The following is a 26429-nucleotide window of genomic DNA, read 5'->3' on the forward strand; positions in this document are numbered from 1 at the left end:
ATGCTCAATAGCTGACGTGAAACTAAGGTGCTCCTCAGAGGCAATTCAATGGGAAAGTTAGACATCAACATTTGGGTTTAGAGGTAAAGATTTTAGAGTCCCCTCTCTGCCCCATACTCTTGGTGTTTGCTAATTTTAAAAATAAGTAGGGTAGAGACAGAATCCTAGTTTTAGTCCAAACCATATCAAAAACTGCAGGACTGGAAAAAGTGCATTTAAACTTTCTATGACTAAATTTTTACCTTCAACAAATTAATGCCATATAACTTTTCCTTAACTTTTGCTATTGAATTTTGCCTATGTCAAAGAAGGGGCTGACAAGATTGATCCCCAAGGGAATAAGTTAAATGATTTGCCTAATAACTCATATTTTCATTTTAGATTTTTAAGGCTTCTGTGACCTTCAGTACTCAAGGACCTAACTCTGCTTAGCTCACAGCTGGCAGCAGGTCTTTTTTCAATGTCTCCCATTTCTGTTTGATGTCTGCTAGACTAGTGTCTGATGTGACTGCCCAAGCTTTTTTGCTACTCATCTATGCATTTTTTTTTGTGCCATTCATTTACAGTTATGCATTAGAGCATCCATAAAAGATTTTACTTGCCTTCTTGGTGTACAGATTATACACATAAGCACGACCATGTAGTAATGGCAATTATCTACACAGTCTAACCCAATGTCTTTCACTATCACAGTAAATGAATTCACAACTAGTGATCCAGCTTTCTTTCAGGATATCCTTGTGCGCCATCGTTATTATACCACATATTATTCCATCAGAGCTTGCACACGATTTTCAGGGACCTTCCTTCTCCAGAAATTGGCAATAACTGTGTCGTAAATACTGGCCCAAGATCACCTAGTTAGATCCGGCTTTATCAAGGATGAACATAGTCTGTGTGTGTGGAAAGCATCTGGCACCTTCCTCCTGCCACAGCACAGGAAGGTGTGCTGGCCAGCAGCAGAACTGCATGTGTGTCAGAGCTGCTATGTAGCAGTTGGTGGTGTGAATGGGAAATATGCAAGTACTTTTAGGTTTTTGGAGGACAGGCGGCTTATCAGTGCCAAGTGTTGTAGTTGTGAAGGAACCTAAATCTAAATTGGTCCATCAGTTGGATAGCTACCCTTAGTTTATTTAAAACATGGCATTTGGAGAGAGGTAAAATATCAGCACACTCTGTCTTTGCTTTTTTTTTTTTCCTGAAGCAAATTTGTTGAGTCTGGTTGCAAAAGGATTTGCTGTAGCCGTGCAGTAAAGAGGCATGTGCCTATCATGATAGACCTTCTTCATAGTGTTAATCCTAATAGAAACAATCATCTGTATTGATTAATAAGGATGGAATTGAGTAGAGACATTGATTCAGAAGAAGAGAATAGCTATGAACAGTTTGATTTATGATAGTATTAACGCAAATGATGCAGCTTTAGTTTGTAGTATCTAAGGTTGCATGTCCAGGGGTTAGTTATTGAAATATATTTAGCATAGAGCTGTCAATTTCTCTATGAGAAGCACACTCCTGATAGAATGTATAATTTATTCTGGTGAGCCAGGACCATATTTTGTGCTTTATACATGGGAGACTGCTACCTGCATATCAGTGGTTCTCAGGAAAGGACTGCTTTAGAATGAAATAAATAACCATTTTGGACACTAATTTTATGAGACAAGAATGTAAATGCAGCAAGTAAGCAGAGAGCAAGTGAACAGTGGCAACCTAATTTCAGAACCATTGCCATTCAGGTTGCACATTATTTTTGCTCTTTAAAAGAATGAAACTCAGCTGCCACAGGGAATATAATACTGTCAGTGGTCCGTTATGATGTGAAGGAAACAAAATTACCTTTTGCCATGATATGGGGTCCCTCATCTGGTGATCATGATGGACTTGCAGTGCGTCCTGAAAACCTTGATCTTCTCAGAGTGACTTCAGGGACCTTTTCCCAGTTCTCCCTCAGCCCTCTCTGTATTCCTTGATTACAACTTGGGCCACACAGGCATACTTGTTGCTTGCCTGGAAACCATAAGCTACTCCAGGAAAGGTCCAAGTCTTTTCCAGCATACACTATGTGTGGATATGTGTACTAAATATTGGATGAATGACATATTTCAGCATTAGTCAGGTCCCAAGAGTTTGTCTACTAGAGACAAGTGCCTTCAGGAATCTTTAGTCTCTCATACAATTCTAACATCATCACCTCACACTGTTCTGGTTCTGACTTCTCCATCTCTAACTTGACAAGTTTGGACCAGAAGGATAATCTTCAAGTTATGTTCTTTGTTTTGGTGAACTGTTTATTTTGAATACCCAAGGTCACAGATTCTCTCAGTGATCATTATTTCTAATCGACAATGTGTGTTTCCATAGGGAGCATGACTTCGGCAACTTCACCTATCATTTTAAAATGGGACCCCAAAAGTTTGGAAATCCGGACACTAACAGTGGAGAGGCTTCTGGAGCCACTTGTCACACAGGTAAGGGATGTGTTGAAATACTTTGTTACATGTATATGTCCTTGTTTTGAGAGGTGGATATTCCTATCATGACTCTCCATGAACTTAGAAATCCTTTAGAGTGAATAAATCGTGCTGCAATGCTGATTACTTTATGTATGTTACTGCTTGAACTATGGACAATTTTATTGCCCAATAGGATTTTAAATACCTTTTATAAAACTCTTCACAAGAATTTTAGAATTAAGTTGATGAGATAATTAAAGACAGGGACTTGGTGAATGGGACACTAATTTGAAATAATGGATTTAAAGTCTAAGTAAGCCATTCTTAGCATACTTTTGGGTGCTGATGCTTAGTTCAGAAGAGCTGTATTAGTTACTGCAGAGCAAAGATTATTTACTGAATTACTTCTTTAGTTTACAAGGGAGAATGTATCATGTTGGAATGATGACATGTTCCATTTTTGGGTTGTCACATTGCCATAATGTGACAAGATGACTGTCATGCAGAAAAAGTGTTTTCAGGATTTTTAAGTTGTAAATGTTAACTTTAATGTCTTGTGAAACATATTCTTTGCTATATTGACTAAGAAATTTATGAATGTAAAAATTAAGATTTTTAGGGTATAGTTGTAGAGAAAATATTATACTAAATTAAGTAGAAACCCTTCAATTGGTTTTATACAGCTGCAAAATAACATAAACTTAATGGCTTAAAGCTTCCTAAATTTATCTTTATATGGATCTAGAGGTCAGAAGTCCTAAAGTCAAGGTGTTGGCTGAGCTGCATTTCTTCTGGAGGCTCCAGCAGAAAATCCATTTTCTTGCCTTTTCCAGTTTCTTGAGGCCACATGTCTTCTTTTGCTGCTTCCTCCATATTTAAAGCCAGCATCATAGCATCTTTAAATCTTTCTCTGACTCTGACCTCTGATTTCACCCTCCTATCTTCTCCTGCCAACCTCTTGTAAGGACCTTCACTACTGCAGTGGACACACTCAGAAAATCCACGGTAATCTCCTCTAACATCCTTAGCCAAATCACATCTCTCAAGTCTCTTCTGCCATTTAAGGTAACATATTCGCAGTTTCTAGGAATTAGGACATGGACATCGTTGGGGGTCATTATTCATTTTATTAGAGCCCACACTCTGCCCTCTACAAATTCACATCCTTTCTACATGTAGAATGTACACTACTTCCCAGATCCCTAAAAGACTCAACCCACTATAGCATCATCTCAAGTCTAAAATCACATCTATATTTCATCATCTTAAAAATTCAATCTCATCTAAATCATCTAAATTAGGTATGGATTAGGTTCTGGTTATAACCCATCCTCCAGCCAAATTCCCCTCTATCTGTGTACTTTGAAACTATTAGATATCAAATTATGTACTCTCAAAATGCATTGGTGGGACAGGCATGCGGTAATCATTACAGACATTCCCATTTACGAAGGAAGAAAGTGGAAGGAAAACGGGGTTACCTGTTGTAGGAAATTTAGAAATCCAGCTGGGCAAATTCCAGACTTCAAAGCCTGAGAGTAAATCTCTGTGGCTTGAGGCTCTGCCTACTGGACCTGGTTCTCCATCCTATTAATTATTATTCCTTATTCATAAGGGATAGCATATATTTTTAGCTGTGTGTTTCTATCAGTGCTCTTCCTGTCAATTTTGAGAGAGCAGCCACACCTTTGAATTTTATTCTTTTTCCCTTTCTTTCTGTCCAGGCTTGCAGTATTTCTGTCTATTGAGATAAGATTCTTAAAACACTTGCAGTTCTCCCTGTATGTCTCTGTAATTCAGTCTTTTAGAACACATGCTACAGCATAGAACTTTTCTGGGTAATCTCAACTGCTTTTTTTTTTTTTTTTTGCCTCTGCTGAAATGGCTGAAGGGATCCATGAATTGCATTCTTAATCCCATCAAGGAGCTTTCTGTATGACAAAATATTCTGAACTTTTAAAGTTTATAAGGCACAAACATTAAGCAGACTCAATTGGCTTTCTCTTCAGAGACTGTACTTCTAAAAGTGAGTTTTCTAATTTTAGTGCCTGCAATCTGTGTAAGCTTTGTACAAATCATTAACTCCCAGTTCCTTTTAGCCTAACAGTTTCCCCCTCCATTTATGTCTTTACTCTCACATTTTACTATGAGCAGAACCAGGCCACTTCTTCAACACTTTGGAAATCTCAGCCGAATTTCCAAGTTCATCACTTACTATTCTGATTTCCACATAAATGTAGAAAATGATTCTTGCTAAGCTTTCTGATACTCTGTAGTAAAGATTACCTTTCCTCCAACTTCTAATACTGGCATACATTGTTTTATTGTACTTTATTGCACTTTGCAGTTATTGTGCTTTTTACAAATTGAAGATAAGACCCTCCACCAGCAAGAAGATTATGACTTTCCAAAGTCTCGAATGATTGTTAGCATTTTTTAGCAATAAAGTATTTTTAATTAAGGCGTGCATATTGTTTTTAAAGACATAACGCTATTGTGTACTTAATAAACCCCATTACAGCATAAACATAACTTTTATATGCACTGGGAAACCAAAAATTTTGTTTGACTCGCTTTATTGCAATATTTACTTTATTGAGATAATTGCTTTATTGAGGCAGTCTGGAACCGAATCTGCAATATCTCTGAGGTATGCCTGTAACATGTTCCTCATTTCCTTCTGAGCCCTCACCAGCCTCTCCTTTAACATTTGTATTTCTGCTAACAGTCCATTTATAATTATTTAGATATTCTGTAAGACAGTGTAGGCTTTCTCTACTATGTTCCTCAGCAGCACAGCCTTTAACATTTACATTTTTACTAAAAGTCTGCTAAAGGCAATCTAGGATTTTTCTATTATGATTCCGAAAAATCTTTTCAGCCTCTGCTCACGATCACTTCCGCGTTTTTGGTATTTGTCATAGCAGCCCCCTGCTTCCCGGGACCAAAATCTGTATTGCCCAGTTGCCGTTAAAACAAATTACCACAATTTTAGTAGCTAAAAACAACACAAATTTCTAGGAATCAAGTGTCTAAAAATCAATGTATTATACCATTAGGTCTTTAAGGAAGAAGTTCCTTGCTTTTTTCAGCACCTGGAGGGCACCTGCATTTCTTGGTTGAAAGGGTTTTTCCGCAGCTTCCCAGCCAGCAGCACAGCACGTTGAGTCTCTCTCTCACTTGAGCTTTACTGTCACACCCGGCCTCTGATTCTGACCCTGCTACCTCTCCCTTATGAGGACCGTTTTGATTACATTGGCACGACCCATATATTCTCAAATAATATCCCCATTTTATGATTGCCATTTAAAATAACATATTCACAAGTTCTAAGGATTAGAAAGTATAGATTTTTGTATGTAATTGTTGAAACAATTTACATTTACAATTGTTGAAACAATTAGATCTATGTACATTGTTTCATTTGGTTATGATCCTTGTTAGCTCTGTAAGATTTTTAAAAAAGAAAGAGCTAATACTGATAGGCCCTTAGGTGTGGGAGTATGCCAGCTACCCAGATTTAAATCTGTGGACGAAGGCTGATCTATAGATTGTTTGTTATTGGTCTGCAATAAGCACTGAAATGGAGAGTAAGTGCTTTGAAAATTTTATGACAATTTTATGTAATAATTTTATGTATGTTGAATCTAATAAAATTTGGGCTTATTTTTATATTTTAAAAATATTTAAAATATTTTGTTGTATTTTACAAATTTTTTTGTGAGCTATTGGAATAGCAAAAATATGGTCTGTTTTCATAGATGGCTTGAGAAAGACTGGTTCAGGAGGTATTTTGGTAGCTCAGCTAAAAGCAGGCTGCCTTTTCCTAGCCTCAGAATTTTTGTTTCCTATTTCATGACAGTATATTTTATCCTTATCATACAGATTATGTGAGACAATGATCGAAACATAATGCATGGTATAAAGTAAATATGAGTAAATATAGTTTCTATTTTTCTTATTTTTGATGGCTATATAGTCAGACTCATACTAGCCATAAACCAATATGCATAAGTCAGTGAGAAAGATATGACTGAATATGGTGTGGGCAAGCACAATATTATAAATATGCTTATTTTTATTTCTTATTATTTTCATATGTATTTATAGCTTCAGTTTTGTTCTTGGCTTATCTAAAGAATAACACATCTGAGATTACAATGAAAAGTTGTGGTCTTTTCACACTTTAAAAAAATTAAATACATTTGCCCCCCCCCACCCCCCCCCCCCCACCCCCCCACTCTCCCCTTTTAGCTTGCTATATTCCTTGACTTCCCCCCCCCCCCCCTCTTCCCTAGACCAACCTAACCAACAATGCAAAGAAGCAAGGAAAATGTCCACATATTTCTTAGTCCAATTATCTACAAGTGTTCTGTCAGATGAAAACAGTGCATTTAAAATATATATTAAAAGTAAGGAAAGTAAACTACTTCATATTTATTCACTTAATGCAAGAGAATGCTTAAAACTCTTGCTGAATTTTACACAGTGACTTAGCACTGTAACTGGTCTTAATTTCCCTTAAATATCTAATATCTAAATAGTTTCTGTTTCTTCCTAGTGTTCCTACCCTGATTTAAAACATCATTCTTTCAAAAAAATGTTATTTTTAAGGTGGCTTCTCAATATATTATTTCCAAAATATTATGGCTATGCTGTCAAGAGTACACATTCCCTCCCCTGAAATGCAACCGTATGTGACGACCCTTGGAGGGTATGTGAATACGAAGGGAGAGGAAGAAGATGTTAGATATAAACCCCATGCTTAACATGAAATCAAATTGTGGATTAGATGAAAAAATTAAACCACAACTCTATTTGTTTCAAAAACACATGCACATATTCACCTATAACTTTATGAATTGAACAAAGTTTATGTCAATATTTGGTGACACAGCATGCCTGTAGCTATCCTGCAGTGTCTGATAAAGATGGATAAGGGAAGTTAATAAACATCAGAAATTAAGGGGTTCTCAGTAAAATTTATTCACTGTCATGAAAAAATGACATCAGGGATTTACTGTTGTTAAGTATTTAAAATAGCCAACAAAATTTTGCCTTATTTCAAACATAATGTGTGTGAATTTTCATATTTATCATATTATGTTGAATTGACAAGATTCCTACTCATTGATTTTTACATTATATAAGTCATAAAATTTCAAATGATGAGAGGTTTATCTTAGGAAGCTTAGTCTTTGAAAAAGATGCCTGAAATTTTTTTAAAACTCAGAAAATTAAAGCTTCATAATAGACCACATCCCATGATACCAATTATTAGGAAGCTAAAACACTTTACCAGGCCACTTTATTAGAAAACTAAACAAAATTAAGAAGTTAAAAAAACTCTTAGATAACCCTTAAAAACAAAGGGAAATTAAAAAACTATATATGGTAATGAAAAAGATGATCTCTTCCTAATAAAATATACATACCAACTAAAAGCTGTGCTCAGTACAGAATTTTAACCTTAAATGCCTCTGTTATTTAAGAAAAGAGATGAAAATTAAGTAATTGTCCTTAAAAGTTAGAACAAATATAAAAAGAACTAGATAAACAGAATTTAATAACAATGAAAACTTGAATCACTAAAATAAAATACAAACATTAAAAGGATTAAATATAATCAATATTTGATTTTTCTTGAAATGACCAATAAAAATTCCTCAAGGCAGAAATTATGAAAAATATGTAGAGTAAGAATATATAAAATTATAAATGACAAAGCAGGAATTACTCGGGGTACAGGAGAGATTAAAAGGAGCATAGCAGAATAATATTACATGCAATGCTACACCAGTGAAACATGAAAACCCAGAGGAAGGCAATAACTTCCTTGAAAAATTTAAATTATCAAAATTTATTCAAGAGGGAGTGGAAAGCTAAAATAAGCCATATAAGTATTAGAAAGTTATTTAAAGATCTGTTATTGAAAAGCATCAGAACAGATGGATGCATAGAAGAATTATCAGACATTTAAAAACTCATAATCACAATGTTATTTAAACTACTATTTCAGTTATGCAAAAAGTTAGACAACTATTCAATCATTTTAATCATTTTTAAGAGTCATATTTTAATATTAATAGTCTGACATACTTTAAAATAACCTTTTAAATGGACAATAACAGTTCTATCTCATTTGTGCATTTAAATGAAAAACAGCTGCAAAATATAGTAAGTAGCACCCAGCAGTGTATCAGGAGATCAACAGATATAGGAATTTTTTAAACAAATATAATGATAGCCTATTATCAGGTAATCAATAAAAATATTTCAGTAATCAATAGATTATACCATTATTAGAATACTACAGTTATTTCTAATGAAAATTCTAAATAGAAATAGGACCCAACTTTTTATTTATTATTTATGTACTTATTTATTTTTATTATTGTTCAAGTACAGTTGTCTCCATTTTCCCACCACTGCTTCCCCCTACCCCACCCATACCCACCTCCCACCCTCAATCCTTCCCCCCCTTTGGCTTTATCCTTGGATCCTTATATACATGTTCCTTGATGACCCCCTTCTTTCCGCTGTTACCCCCCTCCTCCAACCCCTCTGGTTACCGTCAGTTTGTTCTTTATTTCAATGTCTCTGGTTATATTTTGCTTGCTTGTTTGTTTTGTTGATTAGGTTCCACTTATAGGTGAGATCATATGGCATTTGTCTTTCACCCCCTGGCTTATCTCACTTAGCATAATGCTCTCCAGTTCCATCCATGCTGTAGCGAAGGGGAGGAGCTCCATCTTCCTTTCTGCTGTGTAGTAGTCCATTGTGTAAATGTACCATTGTTTTTGAGGGCCTAACTTTTAAAAGAAGCAACGTACCATGTAAACATGGGAATAAGACACATAAAACCCTCTTTTTATGATATGATTGTATGCCATTAACATTAATGTGAGGATAGGTTAGGTGGCTAAATATAAGATAAATATTCAAAAATAAATAGTTTTCATCTATTTAAATCAGCTAAAAATCACAACAGGCAATTATAGTTGACTCTTGAGCAACATAGGTTTGAATTGCGCCTGTCCACCTATATGTGGTTTTGTTTTTCAATAAATACCTATACTCTTTTTCATCTGCAGTGGAGAGTTTATGGAAATAAAGGGCCAACTATATGCATCGATCCATGCCATTTTATATTGGGGACTTGAGCATACCCATATTTGGAACCTATCTTCTGCAGATACAGAGGGACAACTTAAGTTTTGGGGAAGTCAAAAGTTATACATGGATTTTTAACTGCAGAGGGAGAGAGTGGAATTCCTAATGCCCAGGTTGTTCTAGGATCAACTGTTTTATCTTTATAATTGAAAAAATTTTAAAGGCCAATTATTTTTCATGCGTAAAATGCACATTAATTTTTGAGTTTTTTAAATGTACAATTTTGTAATTATTTTCATTGAAGTAGAGATTGTTTAGGCACAGGCTTTGGGATCAGGGAGGCATGATAGTAAATACAGCATTTACTCTGATACCTTGACTAGATTACTTAATATCTCCTCAAATGTAAATTGTAGCTATTAATAATCTGTACCTCAAGAGATTATTGAAGGGATAACATAAAATGATACATTAAAGTAATTAGGAAGTGTCTAACACTATACTTAGAGTGCTACAGATTTGCTCTTAATACAGCGTTCTTTTTTACTTGGCAATAATGGCTTTTCTTCTTTTTTTAAGATTTTTAAAAAGATTTTATTTATTTTTCTCTAAAATTAACGAGAAGGGGAAAGAGAGGGAGAGAAACATCAATGTGTGGTTGCCTTGTACGTACACTGCAGGGGACCTGACCTGCAAACGGGGCCTGTGCCCTGAACTGAGAATTGAACCAGCGACCCTATGGTTCACAGACTGGCGCTAAATCCACTGAACCACACCTGCCAGGGTGGCTTTTCAGTTATTAGAAAATAGTTGCCATGTACAACATACAAATTCATGGGATATTTTCTTTGGAATAAAGTTAATGTGTATTTAGAAAAAGTATGGCTTACCATTTTGCAGTTGATCAGAGATAACTAAAGTAGAACCTCTGAAATTATTGGGAATTCAACTTTCACCATTTTAATAAGCCAGTGAAGCTCAGAGGGTCATCACTCTAGGACAGAATGGAATTTGCTGGAATTTTTCCCCTTATTTCCTTACAGAAAGGTGAATCTGCAATTTAATAAATAATACTAAGCATCTGATAAAAGAATACTATTAATGCTTAATGAACAGTTCTAAATAGGCTTGGTGGAGAAGGAACTCCTAAGAAAAGGAGCTCTCTTTGATCATTTCCAATATTATTTTGAGTAATGTTCATGGGGCTCTACTAAGTTAGGCTCTAGTGACTTCTGTAATTAGGTCTTTTAAAATTTACTCCAAAGTTACTAATAATCTCAAAAGCTAAATAATTACATCTTTATATATTTGAAATATTATTTTAAAATTTAAAAATTAAATTTTATACTTAGAAAACTTAATATTCTTCCCCTTTTGATAGTAATTCCTTATAAAAGAAGTCACCTGTGTGTGACTCAAAACAGTAGTTAAGTCCATTGGTGCATTCAAAAATCAGAGAATCAGAAGAGTTAGACTTAAAAACAGATTTAGAGCTGAAAATGATTCCGGAAATAAACCAATAATCACAAATGAAGTAACCTGTGAGAATTAAACTAGTGTGTGCCTTTTTATGCTATATCATACACTTTCTTACACAATTTACAAAATAGATTATTTTATCTATGATTTTATCAAAGAATTCAAAGTATAAAATAAAGTGTCACTGTACCTTTTTTTCATCTACCCAGAGAATATTACTATTGAGAACTACCTTAATTCTGGTGTATTCATGAGTTTCAAAGATTAGTACATCTTATATGGTTTCCAGGGTGGTACTTCAGTGTTGCCATAAGCTGTTAATACATCTTTATGAAAGGATTAAAAAAATTGTATGAAAAGCAAAGGATGTGCTAAAAGCAAATGATATAAACTCCATTAAGCTTGTTTATTTCTTTGAGTAGTTTTATTTATAGCATGGTTAACCCATTTCTAAGTATTGTTCTCATTTTTATTTTTTAATTATTTTTATACTACATTCCATTTTAATTTTTGGATTATATTTTTCTTGCATGAAAAAATGTTACAGCTTATCTGTTTTCAATAGAAGATTTTTGTGGATGATGAGCTACATAAAATACCATAACTTTAAAACTTCTGCATCTTTCCTTGTTAAGAAACAGAATAGAGAATGTTAAAAACAAGATTTAAGAATAAGTAGTGAGCTTCTGATTTTACCTTATTCACATGTAATAATATTTAATTGAAGGATTATAAAATATTTTATTGTTTTAAAATATTCTTTTATCCCCTAATATAAGCATTGCTTAAATTGCTATTTTTTTACAGTAGATAGATATAATTAAGAGTAGTTATTATTTTGGAAATACTTCTTCCAATTGAGGTCATATAATATTGGGTTGGGCAAAAAGTCTGTTTATTTCTTTTCTGTAAAAGAAAAGACACATTTTTTTATTTTCCCCAATAACTTTATTGATTTGGATATTTTGAGTATGTCAGTTATCTCCTGCTACTGGCTTCTAGTGAGCAGAGGCCAGGGGTGTTGCTAAACATCTTCCAATGTATGAGGCAGCCCTACGGCAAATGATTATTTGGCCAAAATATCAATAGTACCAAGAAACTTCACAAATCACTTTGATGTGTTCAATCAGTCACAGCACCTTCTCCATACACTGACAAGTTTTCTTTGCATTTCAGTCACATTTTTTACCTTTCTTGAAATAATAAAGCATAATAACCCAAAAATGTTTATTTTCTTCCACTTTCACTATGAAAATGACTGTACAAAAATTCACCAATTTTGAAAAGATTTTTTAAAAAATGCAGGCTGATATGACAGCTCTCACAACACAATCTAACAAAATTGTTTTGAGTGAGAAAGACAGCTAAGCACTACTAGACCCATCGTAGGAAAAAAAAAGCAAATGAACTTTTTGGCCAACCCAATAGATTGTTTGGCAGTTATTGCGTTTGCCACTTCTGAAAGAGGAGTTTAATTGGCTAGGACATAGTCTGGGGTTAGTTTAATTTCTCTTTTGGGATTATGTTCAAAACGTTGATTTCTACCACCAGATAGCAGTGGCTTGTTAAAAGGCCAGCTGTGTTGGCATATTTGGAAATGTGAGTAATGTATGGAGCCCTTTTAAACAAAAAAAAAAAAAGAAAAAGAAAAAGAAAAAATGAAATAAAATCCACCTAAATCCTAGGGTGAAAGTAAAGTACTATAAATTTGGAATTAGGTATTGTTCACATCTATTTATTCATAAAGAAATTTACAAAATCAGTACCAAAACATCACAAAACAAAGTATTGAGATTATCATTAATTTGATGGATAATGTTGTTTTGCTGAATTCAATAATTGCATATGGTGTAAATGCGGTGCTGACTGCGCTAGCTCTGTGTGTTGTGTGTTTGCCACCCACTCACCACTATAGGCCATGTAATGAGTCAATTCTTCCTCCATCTTTTGGACCAACTATTGCAAATCACAACTGAGTGCACCAGGGCATCAGTTCACCTTTGTTAAACATAAACAGTTCACCTATGTTAAACACCTTTGTTAACATAAATATACTTGCAGTTAACAGGCAGCATCCGTCTCTTTTCCCTTTTCATCAGCTTAGGACAACAAAAGTTAAATAGTAAGGCATTATTATGGTTTTGAAATACAAGCTAACTATATTAACAATGACTCAACTAACTTATCTTCCCTCAAAATCTTTACTTTCAAAGATTGCTAGATTAAACACTATGATTTTTGTTTTTAGATTTACTAATAAATTCCACGTAGTGCAAGATACTCGGGTGCTCTACATACTATCTCAATTTATTAATTTCTTGCTCTTAATGAAAAATGGTAGGTAGTGGGGTTTCCCCCATATTTTGCCAAAGTCCAATTCTCCAGTCCTGGTTTCCTTTTAAATGTAATGCTTTGGGGCTTGTGTATAGAGGTGATCCAGTCTGCTGAACTAAATTGTCTAAGTTTCTTCCATTAGGATCTTGTCTTTGCTTGTCCCTCTGCCCTAGTCTTAGCTAGAGTTCTTCTTCAGTAGTATGGAACTGACCACAGATAATTTAGAATCTCTAAAGAGAAAAGGGCGATAGATCCTAGTGTTTCTTGAGTAGTTACTGTATTTGTTCCTGATAATATCTTTGGTATTCCCAGGAATTTTTATCAGCCTGGTAAAGTCAGTATTATTTTCTCCATTTTACAGATTAAAAAAAGAGAGACTTAGATCACATAATAAAAGGCCTAATGTGAAACAGACTGAGTAGTAGACCTGCAGCTCCCAAAGGAAAAGAGCTGAAAATACTGAAGAGGTCAGTTGGCTAGTACATGAACTGCAAAGAATGTGTAGGGGGACATGGGAAGAGAGTAGAGGTATAAATTGAAGGTATGGAGAGGAGTGAGCTCCCAACATTGAGACAGAGGAAACGCAGCAAGCGGAAGGGAACTAAATTTTTTTTAACAGGTAGATCTTTTTTTTTTTTTAAAGATTTTATGTATTTATTTTTAGAGAAGGGAAGGGAAGGAGAAAGAGAGGAGGGAAACATCAATGTGTGGTTTCATTTTGTGTGCCCACTGCTGAGGACCTGGCCTGCAACCCAGGCATGTGCCCTCCACTGGGAATCGAACTGGCCACCCTTTGGTTTGCAGGCTGGTGCTCAGTCCACTGAGCCACAATAGCTGGGGCAAGAATGAAGCATTCTTACAGTCAGGGTTTAGTACCTTTCTTTGTTGGTATCACCTCTTCCTTGCCCATGCCAGCTGTTTACTGACATGCCAACAGAACCTTAAACAAATTCCTTAAAATTCAAATGATTACGTTAAAATGAAAATAGAACACCAGCCATGGAAACATGGAGCAGACTGAAAGTGACCAGAGGGGAAGGGGAAAGGGAATAATGGTGGAAAGAAGGGGAAGGGACTAGAAAAAGAGCATGTGTGAATGACCCATGGACAGGGACAAAAGTGTGGGAATAGACTGTGGGAGCAGGGGGTGGGGTTTGGATGGGCAGAGAAGGACAAAGGGGAGAAATTGGGACAACTGTAATAGAATGACAATAAAAAGTTAAATTTAAAAGCTACTAAAAACCAAAAAACAGAAAATCAATTTTCCTATTGGGTGGATAATGCATAGGAATACCCAAATTTAACAATAACTCCTTCTTTTACTCTGTTTGGCAATAAACCCAAGCCTTAAAAGTATTTTTTCTCTTATACTTTCTATTTCAGTGAATATTTGTCAATGATTTTAAATAGGAAAAGGGAAATTACAATTAAAATTAAAAATTAAAGTAATGCGAAGAAGAAGAATGGTTTTTATGTACTTGGAACAGGACAATTAAAAAAATCTTATGCGTTTTAATTCAAAAAAATTAAAGGGAGAAATTACGGATAGTTAGCTAACAAATATGCTCATAACTATTTTGGAAAACTCAGACACCTTATCTGAGCTGGGGACCAATAAATCCATTATATCAAGCATCAGAATGCCTAGGAAGTGACACAATTGCATTTATTCAGGAAGTTCTTAACTAACGAACTAATTAAAGCTTGTCAGTGATCTGAGATAAAGGATTGGGGCAGGTCAACACCTGCTTTTCTGTTTCTTCTCATCACATTAAAAATATAAAAGGTATGCTTTGTTTTCACACAATTAAAAAGGAAAGAAGCCCAGGAAAAGTAATGGAGACTCTAATCAGCTATTTTCCTTTCATTCTGACATAAATCAGTCCTTCTGTAACATGAATATCTTGGCTCAGGGCCCTGTCTTCTCAATCTTTATCTTATTTCCCTACCTTGGGGCCTTTCAGTGTTTTTGTTTTTTAGGGTCTTGGGTCATCTCTTTTCTCTCTTCTGCATTTTCTCCCCAGGTGATTCTACTCATCACTATGGCCTTAGATGGGATCAATATGCTGATGACACTCTAATTTATACCTTCAGGCCACACCTTTTCACCAGGCCCTTTTCAAGGAGCCCTGTTCTCACATTCAAGGATTCCCCTTGGTTTCCTTTTCTCAGATCTGTCCTGCTTACTTAATTCGAATCTTTCTCTCTCCCTTTCTCTCTTGCTCTCACTCTTCACTAAGGCAGGCCTCTAAGCTAAGCAGAGCTAAAATACAGTTTTTGGAGCAGCTCAATTGTAATTATTTATTAGTATATACTGCCTTTCAAAAATTAATGACCTTAGGAGACTGTCATTTTTCCTGGTCAGTTCTCTTTTTTTTTTTTTGCACTAGTAATTTTGTGCTTTATCATATTGAATATTGATAATTGTTGCCATATTATTATCTGGGCTTAGAGAAATGAAAGGGAGAGCAGGAAATAGAATTGATTTTTTAAAAAGATCTCCTGCAGCATGTCAGTTAAATTTAAAAATGAAAAAGATGTTTGAATTGCTTGAAAATACAAAATATAGCTAATATTGTAAATGTACTGTGGAGCCCTGCGGTAATGGCTGAGATGGTAATTTTATTCTAAACTGCAGTTTTCAATGGCTTATTTAACACGAATTCCCAATTTACACTGTTGACTGAAACTTTTCAAGCTTGTTTTCATCCCCAAGGGAAATTTTATAAAGAGATGAGAAAAAAATCCCTTTAGCTGACTTAGTAAAGCATGGCAAAAATGATTTTCACTCAACTATTAAAAATTCATAATATTTTGGTGGCTTGTGCATTTTTAAATGGTTTCTAAACTTTATTCTTTACATGAACATGTTTCTCAGAAAGGACAGGCACTGTAGTTCAATAAAATATTCAAAAATTTAAAATAGCTAAACATTATTGAAAATTGAAATTTTAATTGTACAAAATGTTTTTTCATTTAGTGGATATCAGATCGATTTCATAGACAGATTTTGAAAGGATGCTAAGTTTAGTTTATTTTCTTTTGCAAACTTCTTTCTATCAAATAGGTAGTGAGTTTCTTCATAACAGGACTAATGACTGATTTGACGGGACAGTTAGTACTCTCATCTGTATTTTTTTCTTCATTCTATTTATTATCAGTTTGCTTTTTTTTTTATTACTCAGATGCCCATTAACCATGATTATCTAGTTATTATACTTTGTGTGGCTTCCATGAATTATCATTGCTGCTCACAAAGTCATTGATGATTAACCACACATATATGGTGATGATATTTGCTTACTGCTAACATAGATTTTCAGATGTTATTTCAAAAACTTTTACATTAATACTGAAGGTGATAAAGTGATCAGTAGCTTAAGGCTGGCAGAAAGGAACATATGAAGAGGGAGACATTTTTCCTAGACCTGGATTTAGAGCAGGAAAGGATTTTAGGTAAATCTTTCCATCTTTAGTGTCCTCTGATGGTGTGATGGCCATTATATTCTGGGGAGAAATATTATTATTTTATTGAAGATATAATTGACATGTAACATATTAGTTTCAGGGGTACAACATAATGATTTGATATTTGTATATGTTGTCATCATAATAAATCTATTTAACATTCATCATCACAAATAGTTATAGTATTTTTTGTAATCAGAACTATTAAGTTCTACTGTCTTAGCAACTTTCAAATGTATAATGCAGTATTATTAACTATAGTCACCACACTGTATATTACGTCTCATAAGTTATTTATTTTAAAACTAAAAGGTTGTATCTTTGACCCCCTTCACCCCTTCACCCATCCCCCACCCACTATCTCTATCAACTACTAATCTGTTCTCTCTCTCTGTGGGTTCACTTGTTTTTATTTCCTCCCTAAGATTCCACATATAAGTGAAATCATGAGGTATTTGTTTTTCTCTGTCTGATTCATTTCACTTAGCATAATGCCCTTAATGTCCATCCATGTTGTCAAAAATGGCATTTATTCTTTATTATGATTTAATAATATTCTATTTTCTCTATATACCACATCTTTATCCATTCGTCCATTAATGAACACTTAGGTTGCTTCCCTGTCTTGGCTATTGTAAATAATGCTGCAACGAACATGGGGGTGCATATATCTTTCTAATTAGTGTTTTTGATTCATTTGGGTAAGTGCCCACAGCAGAATTGCTGGATTATATGGTAGTTATATTTTTGATTTTTTTGAGGAACCTCCGTGCTGTTTTGTATAGTGACGTTATCAATCTATATTTTTAACCAACAGTGCACAAGTGTCCCATTTTCTCCACTTCTTCACCAGCACTTGTTATCTCTTGTCTTTTTGATAAGAGCAGTTCTACTGGCTGTCCGGTGGTATCTCTTTGTGGTTTGATTGCATTTCCCCGATGATGAGTGATGTTGAACACCTTTCATGTACTTGTTGGCCATCTGTATGTCTTGTATGGAAAAATGTCTATTCAACTTCTTAGTCCATTTTAAAAAACTGGATTGTTTGCTTTTTTTCTATTGAACTGTAAGAGTTCTTTATATATTTTGGATGTTAATCCCTTACCAGATTTATGATTTGCAAATATTTTCTCCTATTTCTTAGGTTTCCTTTGTTGTGCAGAAGCTTTTTAGTTTAATATAGTCTCGTTTGTTTATTTTTGCATTGTTGCCTTTGCTTTTGGTGTTAAATGCCCCAAAACTCATTGCATGGATTGATGTCAAGAAGCTTACCTCCTAGATTTCCTACTAGAAGTTTTATGGCTACAGATGTTACATTCAAGTCTTTTGTCTGTTTTGAGTTATGGTAATTTTTGTGTGGGGAAAATAGTTGTCTAGTTTCATTCTTTTGCATGTGACTGTCCAGTTTTTCTAGTGCCATTTATTGAAGAGATATTCCTTTTTCCATTGTATGTTCTTAACTTCTGTTTCATAAATTTATGAGCATATATGCATGGCTTTATTTCTGATCTTTATTTTTCCACTGATCTATGTGCCTGTTTTTATGCTAATATCATACTTATTTGATTACTATAGCTTCTAATGTAGTTTAAAATTAGGAAATATGATGCTGCTAAGCTTTGTTCTTATTTCTTAAGATTGCTTTGACTATTCGGTGCCTTTTGTGGCTTCATACAAATTTTAAGATGGTTCTATTTCTGTGAAAAATGCCATGGGTATTTGACAAGGATTACAATCCTCATTCTTCCAATTCATGAGCATGGAATATCTTTCGAATTATCTATGCCTTTAATTTCTTTCCTCATTGTCTTATAGTTTTCCCCGCAACGGTTTTTCACCTCTGTGGATACATTCATTGCCAGTTATTTTACAGAAATGTTATTTTATCATTGTTTAGAACTAATAGTTTAGAAATACTGTTCTTGAAATTAAAATTATGATTTTAAATTATAACTGCATTTTTTCTTTTTGTAAAAGCACCTCTATTGGATTGTTCTCATTCCATTCCTAATCGTTGTTTATGCCTGGCTAGGTTTGTTTCACTTTGTACAATCTACTTTTTCTCTCCACAGACATGTTTTATAACTTATGTATCTTTTAAGACCACATCTGTAGGGATAGATTCTTAACTACAACCCAGATCCTGGTGACTAATGCTGCTCTAGCTTTGCCAATGCACAAGCCTCCCTTCTCATTTTAATTCTATTACCATGTCTGTAAACACTTATGGGGAAACCCTAGAAATTAGTGACTTTGTTCATGGTAAAGGTTTTAAAAAAATTTTGGGAAACATAGTTGTGAAGTTAAGATTATGTATTTGGATGTAAAACATGTCTTATGAGTTGGAGACATCACAGCCAGAGCTCAGGAAGCTCTAGAGGGGTACTCTGCAAGAGGTGTGTATAGTAGAAGGTCTTTGTTTTCACTCTTTGTTAATAAACTTGTAACTTTTGGGAAATTACTCATGTTTTAAAAATGAGAATAAAATGAGAGTATAATACAGTTTTCATATATTATTCTGCAGTTCCGTTCTACTTGAAACAAAATGGTTGCTTTAAAATATCCTGGTACTCACACACTGTAAATGTGAGTTACTTAAGAAACTGAGCCAACTTTGTTGTAGGCATTTTCTAAAATATGTGGAGTAGCCAGACTCACAGTTAATCCATTCTCCTGAATTGTGCTACCTTCGCTTCTCACTTTCATAATTATTGTCTATCTTTGAATTTTAGTTAAGGAAATTCACTTGTACAGACTCTTGTTGGCTGTTACCTATTAAGCTACATATACCCGACACCCCACTTCTCCTGGGCCCTACTGATACTCCCCTGAAATAGAGGTAGACAGATTGTGTCTTTGTCCAGCCTGGGTTGCATTAGAGACTTCCAGATCTTCAGTTCTGCTAGAACTTCAGAGAATGTAGGTAATTCCACAGGATTCTAGGGAGTAAAAATCAATTAGGAACAAGCCAGCATCCAGTAATCAGAAACAGGGGTGCTCCTTTTGTACCATGGCATCATGCAGTCAGACAGAGAAGAAGCAATCAACACTAACATTTGTAAGATCTCAGTAAATTGCAGGTTTGGCAGTTCTCAAAGTTGAAAGGATATAAGATAACTGTAGTTTCAGTCATCTTGAACCTTGTGGAAAGCCATCTTCAAGATCATCATTTTTAATGATGAGGAAATAAAATTGAAAAAATTTCATAGCAGTTTTTCAATTAATAGGCCTGTGAGAAGAGAAAAAAGATTAATGTGGGAAAATAAAGTGAAATGGTTGAGATTTAAGCCTTGTTAGGGGACATGAGAGCATACAAGAGAAACAATTTAAAACATTAAATTGTTAGTAAAGAGTAAGTGAAAGAAGTGATAAAACATTTTGGAATAATGTGAAGTATTACTATATATTGGAAAGAAGCATGAAGAGGGCTAAATTGTAAATGTGAATAGCTTATGGTTTTTCTTCTTTGAAACTTGAAAGGTGGCCTGAAATAAAAACTGGTCCTTAGAAAGGAGTACATATAGGTAACTTAGTCTCCGCCAGAAGGCCATATTTTTCCTGCCTCTGTTATGGGGGACATGGTGACTGGGGAATTCACTAATGTATATCTTTGAGTGATGCCTTTCTTACCAATAGGAGCCTTTTGTGGTAGTTGTTTTATTTATTTTTAAGGTGTAGAGAAGGATAGGGAATGAAAATACAGTATTTCTGACATTAGAAAATTTGTGTAGAGAACGCTTTCCACCAAAGCTGTACTGCCAAAGAAACTTTATTTTCTGTCTCTTTTTTTTAACTTTTACTTCTCTCCAGAAGCAAATTTATCAGTGCAGTTTATTCCTTTCAACAGTATAAATCCAGTTCTTATTGGTAAGGAAATGTATCAGTGCAGTTTACTCCTTTCAATGATATAAATCCAGTTTTTATTGGTGAAGCGCTTTCATAATCTTGGATAAACAAGTTCACCATTGCTAAAGAGTCTTAAATAGTTTTCATTGCCATATTAGTGAAGATCTTTAGCTGAATGTACTAAAATACCCAAATGCAAATGGCTTACACAAGAAGAGTTTCTTTTTCTCACCTGCGCTTGGGTCCATTTAGCAGCTGAATAGGACCAGGGCCCAGGGTCACATCTCTCATTTGCTTGGCATAATCCTCATGGAGACAGAAGGGCTGCCTGGCAAGAATGATGTTTTCCTACAGAAACCTTCAGAGATGGAGGAAGGAGTGAGACCTCAGCCTGAAAGTCTTTTCAATCAGGAAAGTATCTGAAGAAGGATTCTACAGGAAGACAGAAAAACTCTTAAAACTAATAATGTCACTCTTCCTCTCCTTTGCCACACCACCCCTAAAGCAGAGCTCTTTAAATAAATATTAAATCACTTGAACAGCAACCGAAGCCAACTTTGCCTAGATTGAATGTTTGGAATTCTCTTCAAGGTAATATAACTATCTCTGGTAAACCTGATGATTTACTCAATAGAGTAGCTCCAAATGGATGAGCTCTGGTGGCACCTTTCATGTTGCAGAGTAGTTCTTTTGCAGCCTTTATAAATGTCATGTCAAGAGATAATTAAGGCAAGATTGTTGGACAGTTTCGTCCTTTCTGTCTTTGTTGTTGTTTTTTTCCTGGAGTGTCTATTCATGACCAGAGAATTAGATAGACTGTATTTCACATGAATTGCCAATAGATTGCCCTTTTTTTAGAGGGCTTGTGTTTTTGCTATTTAGTATCCATTTAGAGTTCTTTCGAATAAATAGTCTAATTAAAACTCATTGGGAGTTTGTTGATTTGCTTGTGTTTAGATAAATGAGAATTTATAGTTCTATGCTTATTGCAGTTTTTCAGGAATGGATTAAGTTCACAACTTTTATGACAAGAAGGCATACAAAAAGTAAGTTCTCAAAATGGATTTATAATTTACCAATCATGCTGTATTATTTTATAGCATGAAAATGAGTTGTACTTTGTATGCTAATAGCAAGTTTCTTATTACTAACTAGTTATAGAGAAGCATAATCAATCTTAACATATCGAGTAGTTACTGGATATTGAGTTATTTCCTGAAGACATATATTAATGTATTCAGGTTTCATAGCACATTAAGCACATTCATGAAAACTATAGAAAGGGGTGATAAAACTTTAATGCATGATCTGTAATATTTTAATCAACCATACATTATTCTGAAATCCTCTACCAACTATTGATAAAATTCATAACAGTAAAAACTTGAACATCATTCTCTTTCCTTTCATTTTGGAAAATCATGGAATTTCTTTCTCATTTGTTTCCAGCCAGGTGGACTTCGGGTAGTTTAGTGATTTAAGATATTTTAAATGGCTGCATCAGCTAATTCATTTCTCATATCTGTTGTTTTTAAAGTTTTATTGAGATATCATTGAAATACAGCACTGTATAAGTTATACAACATAATGGCTTGACTTAACATATATTGTGAAATGGTTACCACAGTAAGTTTAGTAAACATTCATTATCTCATGTAGATATAAAACGGAAAGAAAGAAGAGCTTTTATCCTTGCAATATGAACTTTTAAGATTTGTGCTATCTTAGCAACTTTTGAATATGCAGTCCTTACCAGTGTCATCAAGCTGGATGTTATATCCCTAGTACTTACTTATCTTGTAACAGGAAACATGTAGTTTCTGACCACCTTCTTTTAAACTGTTCATTTTTTAACTCTTCCTGGTTTTTCTATTTATGTATCTATATCAATCAATAATAATAGTATCAAGTTTCTCATTAATATTCAGCCTGGCTTTGAATCCAGGTCCAAGGGAATGAGAACCAGCTCCTTGAATATTTCTTTCATTTTCAAGAAAACGTCCTATTTACTTTTCACATGAAGGACATAGACTTTATGAAACTAATGAGCTTCCCCCTTATTACCATGCTACTCTTCCCAAAATTTATCTTGTCAGGGGTTGGCGGGTGGGGATGGAAAAAACTTTGCCATGGAAAATGACACAATAATACCAAGTTAAGTGACAGAAATATTGATGAAAAAATACTTGCTGTTTCAGAATACAGATACAGCTACAATCTGTATTTTATGGATTTGTTCTTGGAGCATTAGACATAGCAGCTATGTATCATTACTTGCCGTGCTGTTCTAGATTTGTAAATAGTATTTTATGGTCATTTAAGCCAAAATGACCTTAGGTAACTGGAGCAGAGATGGAGGCAGTCTAACCATGAGGACTAGATGATCATATACATATTGGGAAACGGGCATGTAACTGCAACCCCCGCCTTCACCCCTTGCCCTGTAATCTCAGCGCAGCGGATGAGGTATGTAGGTGACATCTGTCATGGAGATCTTAAAGGTAAGGCCTTGAGGTCTACAGACAGATACTGATGCCATTAATGAGTTTTGAAGTATTTAATAATTTTATTTTATTTTGGATATTGCCTCGCTTATGAGATATCTTTAAATTTGACAATGAGACCAAGATGATAGTAATTCATAAGCTTATTAAATGAAGAATAATGGGAGAATTATTAGTAAAACAGGAGTATCAGACAAATATAGTTGAAACCACCAAATGCAAATGTTTTAAGTTTTTGCCTACTGCCACCTTCACTCTAAAATAGCATGTTGAAGAAAAAAAAACTGATCTTTTGAGTTAGTTTGATTTCTTAATAGCCTGAATAAATGTATAAATAAATGTAGCCCCATTTAAGTACTTATGGCTTATCAATATGGGTGCCTTACTTTTCTTACTTGTGAGTTCCTTAGTAGATTTAAACTTTTTTTCTCTGTAGCTTATAATTTTAATTTTTAAAATGGTAATATCCATTTCTCTTTGGGTAAAAATGGATACATTGACACAATGATTTTTGATAATTTGAGTATCGTTGATGGAAGCCAGGTTTTGTGGTAAATGCTTTTAACATGGGCTTGTGTATTTATTTTGGTGTATATCATGTTCTGTCTGCTTACATTTTGAAGGTTAATTTTGATTTTAAGATGTTTCATTTTTACTTTCTGCCTTATTTTATAATTCATATTTCCTTTTCTACCCTCAAAAACAAAGATTGTAAACAAGTGTTCTCCCATTTTTGCAAACATTTTAAAAGACATATCAGCAGATATAGCTGAAAGTTGGAATATTTGTAAGAGAAATCTGCTCCCCTGCTCTCACCTGCGAGAAGTAAGAACTTCACTGCTAACTGCTCACTGCACAGACTGAGATGGTGAATGCACAGGGTTATCATGAGCACGTGGATGAGATAGTGCCTCAGGAGACGCTGTCCTGTGAACTCTACCCTTTAGGAGTGGGTGTTGTTACCTGGGTATCTCTCCCTACTTTACATCTACTGTGTTAAAATGCCACAAGTAGCATGAGGCAGAATAGAGTGAAGTTCTCACTGCAGGTCAGGGCTGAGTTAAATCGTGCGCATTTGAATAGCTCCAAGTCAGCTAGCTCAGATAAGTGATGACATGAAAGCATTCTGGGTTTTCATGCTAGTCCCATGTTCAAGTTGCTGAGTATTTATTTCCCATACACCTGCCTCTGGAGACTCCTTGTGATCTCTTTTCCATCCATTTGTCTATCCTGAAAAAAGCTTAAGAAGATGACAATAAGCTCTCATTAATACAGTGTATAGTTTTGAACCAAATATTTTTATGGATAAAAAAAAGGAGAGAACATTCTTAAGAAAACCGGAAGTCAGGGTTACATTTTAAAACATTTTTAAGAAAAAGCATGGCTTTCCAACTTTTTTAAGTGTCAGAAGAAGCACTGAGAGACAAACAAGATAGTTCCTGGGAAACTCTTGTGCTTGGCATTTAGTAAATGCTTAATACATATTTGCTTCTATTAAGAGAAGAAATGTCATGTCATTTCTAGTATACATTTAGGGTAAATGAGATCAAAGTCAGTGTGAGGGTGCCAAGTGTTCATAAATTCTATTCTTGCGTGTCCATTTAGCCATTGAGAGGTGGAAATTTGTGTTGTGTTTTGGACATATGTCCATAGGCGATTCTATCATGTAAAGAGGTAATGGTTTCTTCTATATAAGCAGATTGATCATACTTGCATATATAGTGGAAGACAAATGAACATAAGGCTGGTGAGTTGATTTCCAGCTTATGAGAGCAAATTGAGTTTTCTCTACATACACATTTTATGACCTAAACAAATACTTTCTGAACAAAAAGTTATTTAAAAATGTTTTACAAGTTGATGGGTGTCAAAGCCTCATGGCCAAGATTATATTTCTTGAAGGGTAGAAAACTTCCTAGTCCCTGGTTGGACTCTTAAAGTATGCAGTTATATAGCTCTCGTTTTAATACATCCATTATTAGCCTTGGCACCATGGAAACATAATAGGAAACATTACAGGAAACATTTTACTCTAGAGGAAACCACACCAGACTTTTAGAAATTACTCACTTGTGACTGTTAACAATAATCACCAACATTAAAGCAGATTTAATCAAGTTACATCGACTAGAACAGGCCATAAATAGAAAAAGTCCAATTGCTTTCTTTATTTTAATTAGTTCTTAGAAAACAGTCATTTTTCATAGAAATATCATAAAAAGGAAAAGAAATTTTACAATGGAAAACAAACATTTTGAAGGATTCAGATGAAATATTATCACCTGTGCTTTTTAAATATTTATTTTTGTCATCATATAAGTAAATGTACATTTAATGAAGTCAAAAATTAAAAAAATATCTAAGAAGATAATAGAAAATAAAGTAACTGCTGAAATGTTGACTTATTCTAATATTTTCCTATGTAAAAATTTCAACATGATTGAGATAAAAAAATCAATTTTCTTTAAGTCATGAATATTTACCCATCCCATTAAATATTCTTCTATGTAATTTTTCATAGCTACATGATATTACACTGGATAAGTGTTCAAATATTTTGCTTAATCAGTTTTTTATTGCTTGAATATTTTGTTCCCTACCCCCAGCTTTTCTTTACTGCAAATTTTTATACTGTTTTAACATTTTTTTTTGTCATGGTTGGTTGACTTTACAGCACAATAATGAGCCTTATTATTCCTTATTTGTATCCCTTAAATGTTGTTAGTTTCTTTTTGAGGATAAGAATATCAATATTTTAAAAAGTAACTTTTAAAGTAAAGGGTTACTTTTGTAAAAAATTATTTATTGATTTTAGAAAGAGAGGAAGGGGAGGTGGAAGAGAAAGAAACATTGGCTTGCTATTTTACTTATTTATGCATTCTTTGGTTGATTCTTGTATGTGCCCTGACCAAGGATCAAACATATAACCTTGATGTATTGGGAGGCCAGTCGAACCAGCTGAGCTACTGGTCCAGGGCCAGTAAAAGGTTACTTTTAATTTATCTCTTTTTCCTTAATTTAATCCTAGACTTCCATGTGTCTCTATTATTTAAAATACAAAACAATATATAGCTCTTTTAGGGGGATAAATTAAATGTACTGTATGAAGAGTATAAAAGATTTCAGGAATGTAAATAAAAAATGACATATCACCTCACAACTCTTAGGATGGTTATTATAAAAAATATTAAAAGGTTACAGGTATTGACCAGGATGCAGAGAGAAGAGA

The 26429-nt window shown here is 34.3% G+C and overlaps 1 protein-coding gene across 2 annotated transcripts in view; it reads left to right on the plus strand.

Moving 5' to 3' along the window:
* CTNNA2 (catenin alpha 2) overlaps positions 1-26429 on the plus strand; it is a 1090206-nt gene that overhangs the window by 126431 nt on the left and 937346 nt on the right. For both annotated transcript variants that reach the window (XM_054577629.1, XM_054577628.1), the window contains exon 2: positions 2365-2471. In XM_054577629.1, coding sequence (XP_054433604.1) covers positions 2370-2471 — 102 coding nt within the window. In that variant the 5' untranslated portion in view covers positions 2365-2369. The remainder of the gene's footprint in view (positions 1-2364; positions 2472-26429) is intronic.

This window comes from Pteronotus mesoamericanus, unplaced genomic scaffold (genome assembly GCF_021234165.1).
Source record: "Pteronotus mesoamericanus isolate MK-2021 breed Mesoamerican mustached bat unplaced genomic scaffold, CSHL_Meso_final contig_44, whole genome shotgun sequence".
Classification (NCBI taxonomy): domain Eukaryota; kingdom Metazoa; phylum Chordata; class Mammalia; order Chiroptera; family Mormoopidae; genus Pteronotus; species Pteronotus mesoamericanus.